Source organism: Phocoena sinus, chromosome 17, assembly GCF_008692025.1.
Source record: "Phocoena sinus isolate mPhoSin1 chromosome 17, mPhoSin1.pri, whole genome shotgun sequence".
NCBI classification, from domain to species: Eukaryota; Metazoa; Chordata; class Mammalia; order Artiodactyla; family Phocoenidae; genus Phocoena; species Phocoena sinus.
The window spans coordinates 42,891,843-42,914,377 of NC_045779.1; the positions used below are offsets into that span (position 1 = coordinate 42,891,843).

General features: G+C 35.3%; 1 protein-coding gene across 18 annotated transcripts in view; it reads left to right on the forward strand.

Annotated features, from left to right (window-relative positions):
• VPS13B (vacuolar protein sorting 13 homolog B) overlaps positions 1–22,535 on the forward strand; it is an 831,417-nt gene that overhangs the window by 155,624 nt on the left and 653,258 nt on the right. For all 18 annotated transcript variants that reach the window (XR_004346563.1, XR_004346562.1, XR_004346564.1 and 15 more), the window contains one exon: positions 4,369–4,550. Coding sequence is in view for 15 of the 18 variants with exons in the window: in XM_032610621.1 (XP_032466512.1) it covers positions 4,369–4,550 (182 nt within the window). In the remaining 3 variants the exon portion in view is untranslated. The remainder of the gene's footprint in view (positions 1–4,368; positions 4,551–22,535) is intronic.

The following is a 22,535-nucleotide window of genomic DNA, read 5'->3' on the forward strand; positions in this document are numbered from 1 at the left end:
ACCGTCTTCGTTGATACAATTCCTCTTTTGGAGGTTTTAAGTGAAGTTTATTTCTTTTTGTTTTAATTTAAAAATGTTTTAAATTGAAGTATAGTTGATTTACAGTGGTTCAGCATAGTGATTCAGTTGTATAATATGTGTGTGTGTGTATATATATATATATATATATTCTTTTTCAAATTCTTTTCCATTATAGGTTATTACAAGATGTTGAATATAGTTCCCTGTGCTATACAATAGGTCCTTGTTGTTTATTTTATATATAGTAGTGTGTATCTGTTAATCCTAAATTCCTAATTTATCCCCCCCTTTCCCCTTTGGGAACCATAAGTTTGTTTTCTATCTCTGTGAATCTATTTCTGTCTTGTAGATAAGTTCATTTGTATCATTTTTTTAGATTCCATATGTAAATGATATCATGATATTTGTCTTTCTTTGTCTGACTTAAAAGTGAAGTTTATGTCTATGAGAAGGTAAGAAATCATTTGATAATTCAGTGTCGGAGCAGGGAGTGGAGGTAGTTTGTTACATTGATAATGCTCATTTTTAAAACATTTTAAAAATGTTTTATGAAATTAATTCATTTTGACATAGTTTGTGATTTCTATAGTCCATTCTTGAAGTATTGCAGTTTCTTAAATTCTTTTTTTTTTAATTTTTTCAGGCTTTTAATTAATTAATTTATTTTTGCCGTGTTGGGTCTTCGTTTCTGTGTGAGGGCTTTCTCTAGTTGTGGCAATTGGGGGCCACTCTTCATTGCGGTGCGCGGGCCTCTCACTATCGCGGCCTCTCTTGTTGCGGAGCACAGGCTCCAGATGCGCAGGCTCAGTAGTTGGGGCTCACGGGCCTAGTTGCTCTGCGGCATGTGGGATCCTCCCAGACCAGGGCTTGAACCCGTGTCCCCTGCATTAGCAGGCAGATTCTCAACCACTGCGCCACCAGGGAAGCCCCCTCTTAAATTCTTTTGAAAAAATAATGATATATATTTCTCAAAGGACCAAGCAAAACAATAGAGACATTTATATAGGGAAAAAAGGGAAAAGATCACATAAAGTCATCCTCTGTTATCATCTTCCAGCAATGAATATTATCAATAATTCTATCCAGAATTTTTTATCTCAACATACAAACACATGCAGACATACTTTTATGTGTGGGTAACCCACCACTTCCTGCCATTACATGGAACCATATTATAATGCAACTACATACATTTTTACCATATTTCAGCATATCCTTTCATATCAGTAGGTTCATCTAACTTCATTCTTTTTAATATCTGAATAGTTTTGCATCAAGTCAATGTGTCAGAATTTATTCAATGATGAGATTTTCTCAGGTTTAGGCTATTTTAAATAATGCTGCAAACACTGTCTTTGTGTAAGTATTCTTGCAGGCTCGTGTGAAAATTCTTTTCAGATAGATTCCTAGAAGATGAGTTAGAGTCTGAGAGGTCTTGCTAATCTGAGAGGTTAAAAGAGTCATACATTGTTTTAGTTTGAATTTCCCTTTTTACTGGTGAGGCTTAAGAGTCTTTTCATGTTTATGGGTCATTTCTAAATATAACACCTGCATTTTTTCCTCAACCATTTCAGTGTATCTCACAGGAACCTGTACATAACATTGTTATAGCACTCATTATGTTAAATTATAGTTACTGGTTTACTTGTCTCACAACTAGATTCTGAATTCTTTGAGTGTAAAGGTAGTGCCTGTATCTTCAGTTCCTAGCAAAGAACCTTGTATCTGTTAAGCTTTAAATATTAGATGTAATTGATTTTCACTATAGTCATCTGTGGTAGATTGGGCAGGGATAATTACACTTGCCTTTTAAAGAGGGAAGTGAAGCTCAGAGAAGTTATATATATCTTTTTCCTAAAAACATGAAACAAATAAGTGATTTCGCCAGAATTGGAATTGATATTTTAAAAATTTCATGTCCTACTTCTAGTACCTTATATGAAAAACTTTGAAAATGAGGTTAAAGAGATTTAAAAATAAAAGTAAATTCAAGGAAAGTGAACCCTATGGAGTCAGACTTTGATGCAGTCTCAGATGAATGGCTGTGTAAAGCCTATTCAGGTAATTCTTATGGATAAAAACCATGGAAAACCAACTTAATTAGTGAATTAGGTTATTATCAAACTGCTGCAACCACACTGCCTTCCTTGCCATTGCTTGGACTTGCCAGGTTCAGTCCTACCTCAGGACCTTTTCACAGACTGTTCATCTGCCTGAATCACTCTCCAGAGATACCCACACAACTGTCACTTACCTCCTTCAAGTCTGCTCATGTCTTGCTTGGAATTAAACCTATCCTTTTAATATGACCTACCCACCATATATGAAATTGCTCCCTCTTCAGTAGTTCCTATTCCATGCTCTGTTTTTCCATTCTCTTTTTCTGTTTCCAAGAGCATTTCTCTTCTAACTTCCTTATATCATTTGTTTACTTACATTGATCAACTTTTTAATTTGTTTCCTGTCCCCATTAGAATATAAACTGTGAGGACACTGGGATTTTAATTTTCTGTTTTGTTCATTGATGTTTTAAAACGGCTAAGATACTTCCTAGGTAGCTAGTGCATGACTGCTACAGAATAGGCAATTAATAAATATATGCTGATTTTATAGATTTTTCTAGAGAACAGCTTTAAAATGAAGCTTGAAGACCAGCTAGGCCTAATCTGAGACCTAAACAGAGTCCCAGCAACATTATAGCTCATTTTTTTTATAGACCTAGGAACTGCAAAGTAAAAATCCAGTCTTAACTTTGAAGGATATTAGGTTTATTAGCAAGGTGGTTCTCAGCTGCAGTAGCAATGGCTAGAAAAGGAGCCCATTGACTTGAAAGATGACTGAAATTAAAAGTATACCTGGAAAATACAAAGGTAACCAATTGACATGAGACTCTGTCCGTATCTCAACTGTATAGGACTATTGCTTGAAATTCCTTTATATTCTTCTTACGGTTAAATAGTGCACATACGCTGATTGTTTATACTAGTCTGTAGTGGACAGGTGAGAGGATAGTATAAAACAAGGGAAGTTCTGGAGAAGGACTGGTTCCTCCATGTTACATTTATTGGAATGAATGTCCATAGAATTTTTTTCTTTATCTGCTCTTTTCTCCAGGAACACTGTTTCTGTCATCCATATCAGTGTCCTTTTCTAAAATCATTTTATACTTTTTCAAAAGTTTTATCTTATGTGACTTTCTGAATTTTATCTACTATGTTCTTAATTGTATTTTATGTTTTTAATTTCTAAATATTTGAGGATTTTGCAGATAGCTTTCTTTTATTAGTTTACAGTTTAATTCCATTGTGATCAGCACATATACTCTGATTTCAGTCCTTTTAATTTTATTGAGACTTGTTTTTTTAAATGTAAATTGGTGTAGCCACTGTGGAAAACAGTGTGGAGATTTCTCAAAAGGCTAAAACTAGAACTACCATATGACCCAGCAGTTCCACTCCTGGATATATATCCAAAAAAATAAAAACACTAATATGAAAAGATATGTGCACCCCCGTGTTCATAAGCAGCATTATTTACAGTCACCAAGATATGGAAACAATGTACATGTCCATCTACGGAGGAATGGATAAAGAAAATGTGTGTACACACACACACACACACACACACACACACACACACACACTGGAATACTACTCAGCTGTAAAAAATAACGAAATTTTGCCATTTGCAGCAACATGGATCAACTTGGAGGACATTATGCTAAGTGAAGTAAGTCAGACAAAGACAAATACTGTATGATATCATTTATATGTGGAATCTAAAAAATACAACAAACTAGTGAATATAACAGAAAAGAAGCAGACTCACAGATATAGAGAACAAAATAGTGGTCACCAGTGGGGAGAGGGGGAGGTACAAACTATTGGATGTAAAATAAGTTCAAGGATGTATTGTACAGCATGGGGAATATAGCCAATATTTTGTAATAATTGTAACTGGAATTTAACCTTTCAAAAGTGTATAAAAAAGGGAATAAGGCAGATCTGTTAGTAAATCCTATTTTAAGTGTTAATTAGTATTATTTTCACTGTTATTTTTGATGATTGACTTGATTTAAAAAGTATAATGCTTGAGCTGAATATATGTGTATGAATGTGTGTGGACATTATTTTAGTTTGTATTTTTATTTTTTATTATTGTTAGAGGTTCTGAAATAGTGAAACATATTTAAAGTTAGTAGAATTGTGTATCTCTTTGATTTAATTCTAATTAAAATAATTTCTGTGTATACCTTTTCTTCCCTTGCATCCTAATTTACTTTATATGGTGTTGTTTATAAATGTTATTTAATATATTGTTTGTTATGCTTTGTATTTTCTTATGCAGGACCAAAAGATCTCAGATTGCTATAACTGAAGGTATATTTGAACTTCCAAATCTCACAGTTCAAGCTACAAGAGCACAGACACTTCTGCTGCAAGCAATTTATCAAAGTTGGTCTCATATTGGAAATGTCAGCTCTTCAGCAGTGAATGAAGCTTTGATGAATGAAGTTTTCCAAACTGTAGGTAAGAACACACTCTTCTTGACAAGTGTATGGAAAACTCTTATTAGAGGTGACTAATATTTTATCATTCAAATTCATGTGTATAGTATGATCAACTTAAATTGTAGTGTATTTCTATGAAAGCAGATTTTTATAGCTCCTGTGTAAAATCCAAGATATGAGTTAAGGCATTCAGTTTTGTTCTCTGCCACCAACTTGTGGATATATTTTGTAGTTGCAAGAGATTATTTTTCACCAGCTCCTTGTACAATTCATCCTTTGGCCTTACTTGGATAACTTTTGAGGGGATCAGTCTGTATGTTTGAAATGGTAACCAAGTCAAGTATAAATACAATATGTTTGATTATGCTGGTAGAGTGGAATAAAATTCTTAATTATAGTACTTTAGCAGTTCATAAGCAAGTTAATTATTTTAATGTGGAAAATATTAGTCTTACACCCTGAATGAATGAATTAACTATGGAAAATTAAAAATCTGCTTTGATGCCAGTTTATTATCTTCATCTTATCACTCACTTTGTAGATAAACAAGAAAAATTGCAGAAGGCTTGCTTCTTTTAGTTGTTTCAGCTCAAAATAATGTTACTTTTGCAGTGACACAAAAAGGATATATTTTTATTAAGTGCAATCATGCTTAAAATGATAACATTATTTTTATCTTATACCTCATTTGTTTATTAAAATAAAACTGGTTTTGTTGTTATATGATGCTTTCTAAGGTTTTAAGTTTAGACCTTACTATGGGGAATATCTTATAAATTCTTAAAAAATGCATTTTAATTAGAGCCTTTTCATTTGATATAGCCATTGCCTAATGTAAAATTGTACAGTTGTTTTGGAACAGGTTTTTAGGATTCTGTAAAGAAATGATGGGACAAATGTTTCATTTGTTTAGAAGTTCTTAACTTGGGGCTTATGAAAGGGCTTCGAATTCTGTGAATACCCTGAAATAGTGTGCAGATCTTATGTGTGTATAAACATATACTCCTAAGGTCACACATATTTATGTTCTCTTTTTTAATTGATTCTTTTATTAAATGTAGTGAGTCTATTCCTTAGAGAGTCTTTTGACACATCTATTTTTTCTTATATTAACATAGTTACAAATAGTTTTTGTTTGGTTCATATCTGATGTAATTCCTTTTGCATTCTTTACTTAAAACCTATGTGTTTTTATCTTTAGGTATATGTCCTGGAAATAACGTATAACTAGATATTATAGATCAAGTTTTCTAATTTGCCTTTTAGCTAGTAAATTCAATCCATTTATACTTGTGACTATAGTTTCTTTTTGTCTTTGTTTCTATCATGTTACTGTTTTGTTCCCTTTTATACTGATATAGCTACACTACTTTTTAAAAAATTGCTATTATTTCTTACTTAATATCCTCTTTACACTTGTTTGGAATTTGCATACTCCTATTGAATTATTATTTTTTAAATTTTTTAATTTAATTTAATTTTTTTTATACAGCAGGTCCTTATTAGTCATCCATTTTATACACATCAGTGTATACATGTCAACCCCAATTGCCCAATTCATCACCCCCCCCCCCCCCCCGCAGCTTTCCACCTTTGGTGTCCATACGTGTGTTGTCTACATCTGTGTCTCAACTTCTGCCCTGCAAACCAGTTCATCTGTACCATTTTTCTAGTTTCCACATATATGCGTTAATATACAATATTTCTTTTTCTCTTTCTGACTTACTTCACTCTATGACAGTATCTAGATCCATCTACGTCTCAACAAATGACCCAATTTCATTCCTTTATATGGCTGAGTAATATTCCATTCTATACATGTACCACATCTTCTTTATCCATTCGTCTGTCGATGGGCATTTAGGTTGCTTGCATGACCTGGCTATTGTAAATAGTGCTGCAATGAACATTGGGGTGCATGTGTCTTTTTGAATTATGGTTTTCTCTGGATATATGCCCAGTATGGCACTGCTGGCTCATATGGTAATTCTATTTTTAGTTTTTTAAGGAAACTCCATACTGTTCGCCATAGTGGCTGTATCAATTTACATTCCCACCAACAGTGCAAGAGGGTTCCCTTTTCTCCACACCCTCTCCAGCATTTGTTATTTGTAGATTTTCTGATGATGCCCATTCTAACTGGTGAGAGGTGACACCTCATTGTAGTTTTGATTTGCAGTTCTCTAATAATTAGTGATGTTGAGCAGCTTTGCATGTGCTTCTTGGCCATCTGTATGTCTTCTTTGGAGAAATGTCTATTTAGATCTTGTGCCCATTTTTGGATTGGGTTGTTTCTTTTTTTAATATTGAGCTGCATGAGCTGTTTATATATTTTGGAGATTAATCCTTTGTCCTTTGATTCGTTTGCAAATATTTTCTCCCATTCTGAGGGTTGTCTTTTTGTCTTGTTTATGGTTTCCTTTGCTGTGCAAAAGCTTTGAAGTCTCATTAGGTCCCATTTGTTTATTTTTGTTTTTATTTCCATTGCACTAGAAGGTGGATCAAAAAAGGTCTTGCTGTGATTTATGTCAAAGAGTGTTCTTCCTATGTTTTCTTCCAAGAGGTTTATAGTGTCCAGTCTTACATTTAGCTCTCTAATCCATTTTGAGTTTATTTGTGTGTAAGGAAGTGTTCCAATTTCATTCTTTTACATGTAGCTGTCCAGTTTTCCCAGCACCACTTATTGAAGAGACTGTCTTTGCTCCATTGTATATCCTTGCCTCCTTTGTCATAGATTAGTTGACCATAGATGTGTGGGTTTATATCTAGGCTTTCTATCTTGTTCCATTAATCTATGTTTCTGTTTTTGTGCCAGTACCATATTGTCTTGATTACTGTAGCTTTATAGTACAGTCTGAAGTCAGGGAGTGTGATTCCACCAGCTGCATTTTTTTCCCTCAAGACTGCTTTGGCTATTCGGGGTCTTCTGTGTCTCCATACAAATTTTAAGATTTTTTGTTCTAGTTCTGTAAAAAATGCCATTCGTAATTTGATAGGGATTGCATTGAGTCTGTAGATTGCTTTAGGTAGTATAGTCATGTTCACAGTATTGATTCTTCCAATCCAAGAACATGGTATATCTCTCCATCTGTTGGTATCATCTTTAATTTCTTTCATCAGTGTCTTATACTTTTCTGCATACAGGTCTTTTGTCTCCCTAGGTAGGTTTATTCCTAGGTATTTTAATTATTATTGTTGCCATGGTAAATGGGAGTGTTTCCTTAATTTCTCTTTCAGATTTTTCATCATTAGTGTATAGAAATACAAGAGATTTCTGTGTATTAATTTTGTATCCTGCAACTTTACCAAATTCATTGATTAGCTCTCGTAGTTTTCTGGTGGCATTTTTAGGATTCTCTATGTACAGTATCATGTCATCTGTAAACAGTGACAGTTTTACTTCTTCTTTTCCAGTTTGTATTTGTTTCATTTCTTTTTCTTCTCTGATTGCTGTGGCTAGGACTTCCAAAACTATGTTGAATAATAGTGGCAAGAGCGGACATCCTTGTCTTGTTCCTGATCTTAGAGGAAATGCTTTCAGTTTTTCACCATTGAGAATGATGTTTGCTGTGGGTTTGTCATATATGGCCTTTATTATGTTGGGGTAGGATCCCTGTATGCCCACTTTCTGGAGAGTTTTTTCATAAATCGGTGCTGAATATTGTCAAAAGCTTTTTCTGCATCTCTTGAAATGATCATATGGTTTTTATTCTTCAATTTGTTAATATGGTGTATCACATTGATTGATTTGTGTATTTTGAAGGATTCTTGCATCCCTGGTATAAATCCCACTTGATCATGGTGTATGATCCTTTTAATGTGTTGTTGGATTCTGTTTGCTAGTATTTTGTTGAGGATTTTTGCATCTATATTACATCAGTGATATTGATCAGTAATTTTCTTTTTTTGTCGTAGTATCTTTGGTTTTGGTCTCATGGTGATGGTGACCTCATAGAATGAGTTTGGGAATGTTCCTTCCTCTTCAATTTTTTGGAAGAGTTTCAGAAGGATGGGTGTTAGCTCTTCTCTAAATGTTTGATAGAATTCACCTGTGAAGCCATCTGGTCCTGGACTTTTGCTTGTTGGGAGATTTTCAATCACAGTTTCAATTTCATTCCTTGTGGTTGGTCTGTTCGTATTTTCTATTTCTTCCTGGTTCAGTCTTGGAAGGCTATACCTTTCTAAGAATTTGTCCATTTCTTCCAGGTTGTCCATTTATTCTTGTTTCTTGAGGTGGGGTTGTATAGCTGTAAACTTCCCTCTTAGAAAAGCTTTTGCTGCATCCCACAGTTTTTGGGTCATTGTGTTTACATTGTCATTGTCCCTAGGTAATTTTTGATTTCCTCTTTGATTTCTTCAGTGAACTCTTGGTTATTTAGTAACGTATTGTTTAGCCTGCATGTGTTTGTGTTTTTTACGGTTTTTCCCCTGTAATTCATTTCTGATCTCATAGCGTTGTGGTCAGAAAAGATGCTTGATATGATTTCAGTTTTCTTAAATTTACTGTGGCTTGATTTGTGAACCAAGATGTGATCTATCCTGGAGAATGTTCCATGCGCACTTGAGAAGAAAGTGTAATCTGCTGTTTTTAGATGGAATGTCCTATATGTATTAATTAAACCTATGTGGTCTATTGTGTCACTTTAAGCTTCTGTTTACTTATTTATTTTCATTTTGGATGATCTGTCTATTGGTGTAACTGAGGTGTTAAAGTCCCCCACTATTATTGAGTTACTGTCGATTTCCTGTTTTATAGCTGTTAGCAGTTGCCTTATGTATTGAAGTGCTCCTATGTTGGGTGCATATATATTTATAATTGCTGTATGTTCCTCTTGGATCAATCCCTTGATCATTATGTAGTGTCCTTCCTTGTCTCTGGTAACATTCTTTATTTTATTTATTTATTTATTTTTTTGCGGTACTCGGGACTCTCACTGCTGTGGCCTCTCCCGTTGAGGAGCACAGGCTCCGGATGCACAGGCTCAGCGGCCATGGCCCACGGGCTCCGTCTCTCTGCGGCATGTGGGATCCTCCTGGACCGGGGCACGAACCCACGTCCTCTGCATCGGCAGGAGGACTCCCAACCACTGCGCCACCAGGGAAGCCCACATTCTTTATTTTAAAGTCTATTTTATCTGATATGAGAATTGCTCTTCCAACTTCTTTTTTTTTTGGGGGGGCGGTACGCGGGCCTCTCACTGCTGTGACCTCTCCCGTTGTGGAGCCCAGGCTCTGGACGTGCAGCATCAGCGGCCATGGCTCATGGGATGCAGCCGCTCTGCAGCATGTGGGAACTTCCCGGACCAGGGCATGAACCCGTGTCCCCTGCATCGGTAGGTGGACTCTCAACCACTGTGCCCCCAGGGAAGCCCGTTCCAGCTTTCTTTTGATTTCCATTTGCATGGAATATCTTTTTCCATCTCCTCGCTTTCAGTGTGTATATGTCCCTAGTTCTGAATTGGGTCTCTTGTAGACAGCATATTATGGCTCTTATATTTGTATCCATTCAGCAAGCCTGTGTCTTTTGTTTGGAGCATTTAATCCATTCACGTTTAAGGTAATTATCGATATGTATATTCCTATGACCATTTTCTTAATTGTTTTGGGTTTTTTTTTTTTTAATAGGTCCTTTTCTTCTCTGTGTTTCCCAGTTAGAGAAATTCCTTAATCATTTGTTGTAGAGCTGGTTTGGTGGTGCTGAATTCTCTTTGCTTTTGCTTGTCTGTAAAGCTTTTGATTTCTCCATGGAATCTGAATGAGATCCTTGCCAGGTAGAGTAATCTTGGTTGTAGGTTCTTCCCTTCATCACTTTAAGTATATCATGCCACTCCCTTCTGGCTTGTAGAGTTTCTGCTGAGAAATCAGTTGTTAACCTTATGAGAGTTCCCTTCTATGTTATTTGTCATTTTTCCCCTGCTGCTTTTAATAATTTTTCTTTGTCTTTAATTTTTGCCAGTTTGATTACTGTGTGTCTTGGCGTGTTTCTGCTTGGGTTTATCCTGTATGGGACTCTCTGCTCTTCCTGGACTTGGATGGCTATTTCCTTTCCCACGTAATGGAATTTTTCGACTCTAATGTCTTCAAATATTTTGTCCAGTCCTTTTTTCTCTTTTCTCCTTCTGGACCCCTATAATGCAAATGTTGTTGCGTTTAATTTTGTCCCAGAAGTCTCTTAGGCTGTCTTCGTTTCTTTTTATTCTTGTTTCTTTGTTCTGTTCCACAGCAGTGAATTCCACCATTCTCTGTTCCAGGTCACGTATCCGTTCTTCTGCCTCAGTTATTCTGCTTTTTTTTTGCCGTACGCAGGCCTCTCACTGCTGTGGCCTCTCCCGTTGCAGAGCACAGGCTCTGGACGCACAGGCTCAGCGGCCATGGCCCATGGGCCCTGCCGGTCCGCGACATGTGGGATCCTCCCAGACCAGGGCACGGACGAGTGTCCCCTGCATCGGCAGGCGGACTCTCAACCACTGCGCCACCAGAGAAGCCCAGTTATTCTGCTTTTTATTCCTTCTAGTATAGTTTTCATTTCAGTTATTGTATTGTTCATCTCTGTTTGTTTGTTCTTTAATTCTTCTAGGTCTTTGTTAAACATTTCTTGCATCTTCTCGATCTTTGCGTCCATTCTTTTTCCGAGGTCCTGGATCATCTTTCTGTATCATTATTCTGAATTCTTTTTCTGGAAGTTTGCCTATGTCCCCTTCATTTAGTTGTTTTTCTGGGGTTTTATGTTGTTCCTTCACCTGGTACTTAGCCGTCTGCCTGTTCATCTTGTCTGTCTTTCTGTGAATGTGGTTTTTGTTCCACAGGCTGCAGGATTGTAGTTCTTCTTGCTTCTGTTGTCTACAGTCTAGTGGATGAGGCTATTCCTATTGAATTATTATTTTTATTATTTTTTAACATCTTTATTGGGGTATAATTGCTTTACAATGGTGTGTTAGTTTCTGCTTTATAACAAAGTGAATCAGCTATACATATACATATGTTCCCATATCTCTTCCGTCTTGCGTCTCCCTCCCTCTCACCCTCCCTATCCCACCCCTCCAGGCGGTCACAAAGCACCGAGCCAATATCCCTGTGCCATGCGGCTGCTTCCCACTAGCTGTCTACCTTACGTTTGTTAGTGTGTATATGTCCATGACTCTCTCTCGCCCTGTCACAGCTCACCCTTCCCCCTCCCCATATCTTCAAGTCCGTTCTCCAGTAGGTCTGTGTCTTTATTCCTGTCTTACCCCTAGGTTCTTCATGACATTTTTTTTTCTTCTTAAATTCCATATATATGTGTTAGAATTATTAACTTAAGAAATAACTGATGCTGCCTTGGAAAACAATTTGTTAGTTCTTGAACAAGTTAAATGTAGAATTATATAACCCAGCAATTTTACTCCTATAAATACACCCAAGAATTGAAAACATATATCTACATAACATCTTGTACATGAATTCATAACATTATTTTTTCCTTTTTGCATGCAAAAGTATTTATTTATTTATTTTTATTTAAAAAATTATTTTAATTTTCGGTCATGCCACGTGGCTTGTGGGATCTTAGTTCCTCAACCAGGATCAAACCCACGCTCCCTACTTTGGAAGCACTGGACCACCAAGGAAGTTCCAAAAGTATATATTTTTAATAATAATTTTATATATTTAAGGTATGCAACAATTTAAGAATGTTTTGATATACATGGTGAAATTATTACCAGGGTCAAGCTAACATATATATCTCCTCACATAGTTACATTGTTTTCCTGTGGTGAGAGCACCTGAAATTTACTCTTAACAAATTTCCAGTGTACGTTACAGTATTAAGTAAAATCATCATGCTGTACATTAGATTTCTAGAACTTACTCTACATAACTGCAATTTTGTACCCTTTGACCAACATACCTCATTTCTCCCACTTCCTGGCCCTGGTAAACAGTATTCTGGCCTCTGCTTCTATTAATTTGACTTTTTAGAGTCCACATATAAAGGATTTCACATAGCATTATTCTCAATAGCCAAAAGGTGGATAGAACACAAATGTCTTTTAACCGATGAATGGACAGACAAAATGTGTTATATCTTTACGATGGAATATTATTCAGACATAAAATGGAATGAGGTACTGATAACATGCTGTGGATGAACCTTGAAAACATTATGCTAAGTAGAAGAAGCCAGATGCAAAAAGTCTCATATTTTGATTCTAGTTTTATGAAATGCTTAGCATATACAAATACACAGGTACAGAAAGTAGATTAGTGTTTGCCAGAGTCTGGGGAAAAGGAGGAATGGGGAATGACTGCATGAGTTTCTTTCAGATTGATGAAAATGTTCTCGAATTAGTTAGTAGTGACGTTTTCACACTTGTGAATATGCTAAATTCTACTTAATTGTACACTTTAAAAGGGTGAATTTTGTGTTATATGAATTTTATCTCATTTAAAAAATGTTTTAAATTGATGTATATTTAATTGGACTAAATTATGTGTTGTGGTCTGAATGTGTCCCGCCAAAATTCATATGTTGAAATTCTAATGCCCAATGTGATGGTGTTAGGAACTGGGGGGGCATTTGGGAGTTGATTAGATCACGAGGGTGGAGTCCTCACACATGAGATTAATGTCCTTATTAAAAGAGGCCACAGAAGAACTCCGTTGATCCTTCTGCCATCTGAGGACCCAATGAGAATTTAGTAGTCTGCAGCAGGAGGAGGTTCTCACCAGAACCTGACCATGCTGGCACCCTGATTTTGGACTTTCAGCTTCCAGAATTGAGAGAAATAAATTTCTCTTGTTTATATGCTACTCAGTCTGTGGCATTTAGGTATAGCAGCCCTAATAGGCTAAAGCATTATGTTATTGCCATTGTTATGGCCGTTATTTTATGTGGAGTTACTGTACAAAAGCTTTTCTTTCAGATCCTCACCCATAATGCCTATAGTGAAGCCTTCATTGGCAATAACATTTATCACTGTTGGAAAGTATCTAATTCATGTTTTTGTTTGTCAGGTTTCTGTTTTCTGTGATATTTTCTCCAGAGTTTTTGTTTCTTTGTCTTTTTTTTTTTGGTTTACTGTCTCACAGTGTTAATCTTCCTTTATTTAAAATTTTTGTTTTTTGTCAACTGGCTTAGATAGCCTAAAAATTCATATTAAATTTTGATGGTGCTTAGTTTATAATTTTTGTTCTGACAAACTAATTCCATATTTCCTTTTTTGAATTTATCAAATGGACTGTGTTATGCGAAAACATTTTTTTAAAAATTTCTTACTCTGAAAATATTCTTTCCTAATAGAATGCTGGCATAGGTCTTAAAAAATGGAACAGACAAGTAATCACAGATTAAGTGATTAATAACCTGATGTTCTGACAGTGAGAAATCTAAAATTAGTAGAACAAATTTTTTGGAGATTAAGGGAGTTGAGGAAAGTAGAACAATGTTAGGAAGATTCATCTTTTTGACAAGGAATCTTATTTTTATCAAATGAAGCAGCTATAAAATTTGTCATAGATGAATTACAAGAATCAGCTAAAATATTTTTAAAAAGCTAGATTTCCAAGTGTCTAGTTTTCTTATGTCTTCTTTTGCCCCCCCCAATCTTATTCTGTTTATTTTAGTCTTAGTACAGTGCTTGCTTATATTGTCCTCTAAATTTTCTGTCTTAAGATCCAGGAAATATATATTTAAGGTATAAAGTTGTTAGCATTTTATTATATTACATCTGTGGGCGGTCAGTAGACAACCCTCAGCAGTGTTAAGCTTTGTTTAATGTGTTTGGTTTAACCAGTGATCCTTTGCTTTACATTGCAACTAGTTCTCATTTACTATATTAATGGAGTGATTATGCAGGCTCTGTATGTTTTTAGACTTCTCAGACTTATATTCTGATAATGTTTGGAAGAAGAAACCTTCTTCTATTTTACAGTTGACTCTAAGCTAAGCACTTGTCTTCAATGTTTCTGCCTCACCTTCCATCATAATCTTTTGCCCCAGCCTACCTTCCTACTTCTTGCTATCTTGTTATTGATAGTTACTAATGCATAGCATCCAGTTTTCTCCTGTCCGTGGTTCTAGTGGCTTTTCCCTCTGTATCTACTGAGCATAATTCTGACTTGATAGAATTCTCCTGTATTATCCTTTTTTCTTTAATAGCTGTTTTTTTAACACAAGTCAACACAGTTTTTTCATTTGGATTAAACACTGTGGTATAGTCTGTGTGTTCCTTAAAAATTACATTCTCTTCCACATTCATGCCTTTGCCAAGGTTTACCCCTCTACCATATGCCAGAAATGCTTTAACTTGGTTTCTCTTCTCCTTCCCATTCCTTCTGTTCAGTCTTTTTTTCCAAACATCTTTATTGAGATATAATTCATCTACCATATGATTCACTTTTTTTTGATATGCAGTATTTGGCTTGTTGTATATTCAGAGTTATGTATTCATCACCACAATCAATTTTAGAACATTTTCACTGCCCCCAAAAGAAGTCCCACATTCTTTAGCCATCACTCCCCAAGCCTTCCATCTCCCCAAGCCATAAGCAAACACTAATCTGCTTTTTGTCTATATGGATTTGCCTATTCTGGACGTTACATGTAAATAGATCATGTAAAATACAGTCCTTTGTGACTGTTTTCTTTCACTTAGGGTACTTTTTTGAAGTTCATCCATATTATAGCATATATGAGTTTCTTTTTATTGTCAAGCAGTATTCCACTGTATGTATATACCATTTTGTTCATCCATTTGTCAGTTGATGGACTTTTGGGTGGTTTCTACTTTTGATATTTATGCATGATGATGCGATGAACATCCATGTACAAGTTTTTGTGTGGACATATGCTTTTATTTCTCTTGGATGTATTTCTGGCAGTAGAAATGCTAGGTCATATGGTAACTCTAACCTTTTGAGGAATTGCCAGGGTGTTTTCCAAGGCAGCTGTACCATTGTATATTCCCACCTGTAGTATATGAGGATTCCAGTTTTTCCCACATTTTCACCATAATGTTATTACCTGTCCTTTTGGTTCTGGTTTGTCCTAGGGGCTATGAAGTAGCGTCTCATTGTGATTTTGATTTGCATTTCCCTCATGTCTAATGGTGTTGGCTCTTTGTATATCTTTGTGGAGAAATGTCTGTTTAAGTCCTTTGTTCATTTTTGAATTGGTTCTTTTATCTTTTTGTTTTGAGAATTCTTTATATATTCTAGATACAAGTTCCTTATCAGATACATGGTTTGTGAATGTTTTCTGCAGTTCTGTGGGTTGTCCTTTTACTTTCCTGATAGTGATCTTCTAACTTTTTCACCTGTAGCCTCAAGTACATCTTTACATTGGACCTTGTTATCATTTATCAATAGAAATGCTTTGTTTCTTCTTTGTTCCTGATCCTGCTTCTTGATCTTCATCATTACTTTTAGCCCTTTTAATTCTTTCAGCCTTTTTAATATCACAGAATCCTCACTGCTCTTGTTACTCAGCTTGATTCCTGAGGCCGGCAATTTCAGTGATGCTACCCTTCTAGATTCATTTCTTCCTTTCTCCTTTCATCTTTGGTTTCTCTGTGCCTCTTCTGCAACATGTTCTGCTTGCAAATAAGAAACTTCTGTGTGTCCTACCTCTTCAGTCACCAGAACAACACTGTGCTCTCTGAACTGAACTGTTACTTATTTTGAGGACTTTTAGGAAAAATACATTTATAATTGAGTTCTTGTCTTACCATTTCATTAAGTGTAGATTGTAACTTATTAGTTGCCTTTGAAATCAATGTCTTTGGTAACCACTAAGAGTTTGAAAAGAATAAAAGAGAATGAAGTAGAATGAATGCCGTATATTGGGTTGGCCAAGAAGTTCCTTCAGGTTTTTCCGTAAGATGTTATGAAAAACCTGAACAAACTTATTGGCCAACCCAATAGTAAGAAAAAGGATTATGTTTGTTATATCCATAAACGTGAAAGGTGTACGTTGTTAGTAAATACAATTATGCTTTAATTTTTTTCTTGGTGAGACTAGGAATTAAAATTCTGTGCAATTGCTTCTTGAATGTTTGAGTCTTGGAAACTGAGAGGACATGGGAGATGCCCTGAATAACAAAAGGAAAAAAATCTAGTATTTTCCCAAAGAGAGAGAACTAAAAGAATTTGATAATAAATAATTAATGACATGCATTTGAAATTTTAAAATTCCTTAGCTAGAAAATGCATTATTGATTTTTATAATATTTTAGATGATGTGTCAGGGGAATGCACAGGGTCACTGACAAAACACATGTACACATAAAGCATAGGACACTCCTGGAAAATTTAAAATGTGAAAAATATTCATTACGCAATCTTGAGAGCCAAAATAAAATGGTTATTGATTTCCTGATTATAATAACAATCGATTCTCAGTGAAGAGTGACCGATATCAAGTTGTGAAATAATTAATTTTATCACTCGAAGTAAGTAGTTTGATAGTGAAGTTGTATATGTGTCCTATTTATGTAGCATTTTTATATAAAGAAAACTAAGCACAAAAATAGTCTTTTATTCTTGGTTTATAGGTACAAGATTATTTCACTGTTTTACTAACCTGATTAGTTTTTTAAAAAAAAATAACTATTTAATTTTATTTTTTTCTTTTAATAACCAAAACTGTTAAATAGATCAGCGTATGTAAAATCAAGTAACATTAGGTTGTTGGATTTCATTGGGTCGTAGAATATGCAACAAGCTCGTGCACCAGTCTTCTAAAATGTTGGAGTAATAATTGTGCTTCACAACTGAGATACCAAATTTCATTGCAAGCATCAAAACTGCAAAAGCCTTTAAGGAACAAAAGATGTTTTCTTTGATAGACTGTATTATAATATGTCACAAAAATGAAATAATTTTTCTACAGTCAAGTATTCTAATTTCTATTTTGTGGATGAGTTTATCTAAGAGGCTTTAAGAGAATATCTATGTGAATATTGAATTATACTACATGTTCTTTAAAGCTACACTGATGACTTTTTCTTCCTCAGCTCTTCTAAAAAGAGAATAAAATTAAAAGATACTAAAATAAATAGTAAAAAAGTTCTGTGCTAATGCTTCTTAGAGATTTAATTTTGTGCACTGAACTTTATTAATCTGTATGTTACGTAGATACTGGTGTGGTGAATGTCTTTCTCAGGTAAAAGAATATTTTTACTTTTCAACTATTAAAATTACTGAATTGTAGTGTGGAAATCTGATTATATGTCTAAAGGAAGTACAGTTTGTTTCATTGAGTTTCAGTTAACTTATCTATAAAAGTGGTGTTAATATCTTTATTGTTTTTAATTTTATTTTTTATAACATCTTTATTGGAATAAATTGCTTTACAATGTAGTTTCTGCTGTATAACAAAGTGGATCAGCTATATGCATACATGTATCCCCATATCCCCTCCCTCTTGCGTCTCCCTCCCACCCTCCCTATCCCACCCATCTAGGTGGTCACAAAGCACCGAGCTGATCTCCCTGTGCCATGCAGCTGCTTCCCACAAGCTATCTATTTTACATTTGGTAGTGTATATATGTCCATGCCACTCTCTCACTTCGTCCCAGCTTACTCTTCTCCCTCCCTGCATCCTCAAGTCCATTTTCTACATCGGTGTCTTTATTCCCATCAGGCCCCTAGGTTCTTCAGAACCATTTTTTTTTTAGATTCCATATATATGTGATAGCATACAGTATTTGTTTTTCTGACTTACTATACTCTGTATGACAGTCTCTAGGTCCATCCACCTCACTGCAAATAACTGAATTTCATTTCTTTTTATGGCTGAGTAACATTCCATTGAAACACTACATTTTAAATCAACTGTACTCCAATACAAATTAAACAACAAAAAAGAAGGTGCTAGTTACATTGCATCTGGAAAAGGTGAATGCAAAAGGCAGGTTACCTCTTATTGTCTTTCAGCTTTAACCACATGCTAGAGAATAGTTTTCACTGGACATGCATCTTAACCATTAGTAGCAAAAACAATGTTAGAAGCTGAAAATACAAACTGGAGTCTATGGAATTCATGCCAGCTTATTTTGATGCAACTCTTGATACTTATTACGAAAACTCTTGATACTTATTATGAAAAGTTTAAGATAAATTCTGAAGGTATGGAGAAAAGGGAAGCCTTTTGCACGGTTGGTGGGAATGTAAATTGATACAGCCACTATGGAGAACCGTATGGAGGTTTCTTAAAAAACTAAAAATAGAACAACCATATAACCCAGCAATCCCACTGCTGGGTGTATACCTTAGGCATATACCATAACTCAAAAGGACACATATACCCCAATGGTCATTGTAGCACTATTTACAATAGACAGCATATGGAAACAACCTAATTGTCCAACAATAGATGAATGGATATAGAAGATGTGGTACATATATACAATGGAATATTATTCAGCCATAAACAGGAACGAAATTGGGTTACTTGTAGAGACGTGGACGGACCTAGAGTCATACAGAGTGAAGTAAGCCAGAAAGAGAAAAATATCATATATTAACACATATATGTGGAATCTAGAAAAATGGTACAGATGAACCTATTTGTAGGGCAGGAATAGAGATGTAGATATAGAGAACGGACATGTGGACCAAGCTGATCTTCTTGTGCTATATGGCTGCTTCCCACTAGCTATCTGTTTTACATTTGGTAGTGTATATATGTCAGTGCTACTTTCTCACTTCATCCCAGCTTACCCTTCCCCCTCCCTGTGTCCTCAAGTCCATTCTCTATGTCTGCATCTTTATACCTGTCCTGCCCCTAGGTTCGGCAGAACCTTTTTTTTTGTTGTTTTTTTAGATTCCATATATATGTGTTAGCATACAGTATTTGTTTTTCTCTTTCTGACTTACTTCACTCTGTATGGCAGACTTTAGGGCCATCCACCTCACTACAAATAAACTCAATTTCATTTCTTTTTATGGCTGAGTAATATTCCATTGTATATATGTACCACATCTTCTTTATCCATTCATCTGTTGATGGACACTTAGGTTGCTTCCATGTCCTGGCTATTGTAAATAGAGCTGCAATGAACATTGTGGTACATGTCTCTTTTTGAATTATGGTTTTCTCAGGGTATAGGCCCAGTAGTGGGATTGCTGGGTCGTATGGTACTTTTATTTTTAGTTTTTTAAGGAACCTCCATACTGTTCTCCATAGTGGCTGTATCAATTTACATTCCCACCAGCAGTGCAAGAAGGTTCCCTTTTCTCCACACCCTCACAAGCATTTATTGTTTGTAGATTTTTTGATGATGGCCATTCTTACTGGTGTGAGGCGATACCTCATTGTAGTTTTGATTTGCATTTCTCTAATGGCTAGTGATGTTGAGCATCCTTTCATGTGTTTGTTGGCAATCTGTATATCTTCTTTGGAGAAATGTCTGTTTAGGTCTTGTGCCCATTTTTGGATTGGGTTGTTTGTTTTTTTGATATTGAGCTGCATGAGCTGCTTGTATATTTTGGAGATTAATCCTTTGTCAGTTGCTTCATTTGCAAATATTTTCTCACATTCTGAGGGTTGTTTTTCGTGTTGTTTATGGTTTCCTTTACTGTGCAAAAGCTTTTAAGTTTCTTTAGGTCCCATTTGTTTATTTTTGTTTTTATTTTCATTTCTCTAGCAGGTGGGTCAACAAGGATCTTGTGGTAATTTATGTCATAGAGTGTTCTGCTTGTGTTTTCCTCTAAGAGTTTGATAGTGTCTGTCCTTACATTGAGGTCGTTCATCCATTTTGTGTTTATTTTTGTGTATGGTGTTAGGAAGTGTTCTGATATCATTCTTTTACATGTAGCTGTCCAGTTAACCAGCACCACTTATTGAAGAGGTTGTCTTTTCTCTGTTGTATATTCTTGCCTCCATTATCAAAGATAAGGTGACCATATGTGTGTGGGTTTATCTCTGGGCTTTCTATCCTGTTCCATTGATCTATCTTTTTGTTTTTGTGCCAGTACCATACTGTCTTGATTACTGTAGCTTTGTAGTATTGTCTGAAGTCAGGAGCTTGATTCCTCCAGCTCCTTTTTTCTTGCTGAAGACTGCTTTGGCTCTTTGGGTTTTTTTATGTTTCCATACAAATTGTGAAATTTTTTGTTCTAGTTATGTGAAAAATGCCAGTGATAGTTTGATAGGGATTGCATTGAATCTGTTGATTGCTTTGGGTAGTATAGTCATTTTCACAGTGTTGATTCTTCCAGTCCAAGAACATGGTATATCTCTCCATCTATTTGTATCATCTTTAATTTCTTTCATCAGTGTCTTATAGTTTTCTGCATACAGGTCTTCTGTCTCCTTAGGTAGGTTTATCCCTGGGTATTTTAATTATTTTTGTTTCAGTGGTGAATGGGAGTGTTTCCTTAATTTCTTTTTCAGATTTTTCATCGTTAGTGTATAGGAATGCAAGAGATTTCTGTGCATCAATTTTGTATCCTGCAATATTACCAAATTCATTGATTAGCTCTAGTAGTTTTCTGGTAGCATCTTTAGGATTCTCTAAGTATAGTATCATGTCACCTGCAAACAGTGACAGTTTTAGTTCTTCTTTTCCAATTTGGATTCCTTTTACTTCTTTCTCTCTTCTGATTGCCGTGGCTGGGACTTCCAAAACTATGTTGAATAGTAGTGGTGAGAGTGGGCAACCTTGTCTTGTTCCTGATCTTAGTGGAAATAGTTTCAGTTTTTCACCATGGAGAACCATGTTGGCTGTGTGTTTGTCATATATGGCCTTTATTATGTTGAGGTAGGTTCCCTCTTTGCCTACTTTCTGGAGAATTTTTATCATAAATGGGTGTTGAATTTTGTCCAAAACTTTTTCTGCATGTATTGAGATGATCATATGGTTTTTATTCTTCAGTTTGTTAATATGGTGTATCACATTGATTGATTTGCGTATATTGAAGAATCCTTGCATTCCTGGGATAAACCCCACTTGATCATGGTGTATGATCCTTTTAATGTGTTGTTGGATTCTGTTTGCTAGTATTTTGTTGAGGATTTTTGCATCTATTTTCATCAGTGATATTGGTTTGTAATTTTCTTTTTCTGTGTGTGATATCTTTGTCTGGTTTTGGTATCAGGTTGATGGCGGCATTGTAGAATGAGTTTGGGAGTGTTCCTACCTCTGCAGTTTTTTGGAAGAGTTTGAGAAGGATGGGTGTTCGCTCTTCACTAAATGTTTGATAGAATTCTCCTGTGAAGCATCTGGTCCTGGACTTTTTGCTTGTTGAAAGATCTTTAATCACACTTTGAATTTCATTCCTTGTGATTGGTCTGTTCATATTTTCTGTTTCTTCCTGGTTCAGTCTTGGAAGGTTATACCTTTCTAAGAATTTGTCCATTTCTTCCAGGTTGTCCATTTTATTGGCATAAAGTTGCTTGTAATAGTCTCTTAGGACGCTTTGTATTTCTGCGGTGTCCATTGTAACTTCTCCTGTTTCATTTCTAATTTTATTGATTTGAGTTCTCCCCCTCTTTTTTCTTGATGAGTCTGGCTAAAGGTTAATCAATTTTTTTATCTTCTCAAAGAACCAGCTTTTAATTTTATTGATCTTTGCTATCGTTTCCTTCATTTCTTTTTCATTTATTTCTGAACTGATCGTTTTGATTTCTTTCCTTCTCCTAACTTCAGGTTTTTTTTTTGTTCTTCTTTCTCTGATTGCTTTAGGTGTAAATTTAGTTTGTTTATTAGAGATTTTTCTTGTTTCTTGAGGTAGGATTGTATTGCTGTAAACTTCCCCCTTAGAACTGTTTTTTCTGCATCCCATAGGTTTTGGTTTGTCGTGTTTTCATTGTCATTTGTTTTTAGGTAGTTTTTGATTTCCTCTTTGATTTCTTCAGTGATCTCTTGGTTATTTCGTAGCATATGGTTTAGCCTCCATGTGTTTGTAATTTTTACCATTTTCTTTATGTAATTGATATCTAGTCTTATAGCATTGTTGTCAGAAGAGCTACTTGATATGATTTCAGTTTTCTGAAATCTACCAAGGCTTCATTTGTGACCCA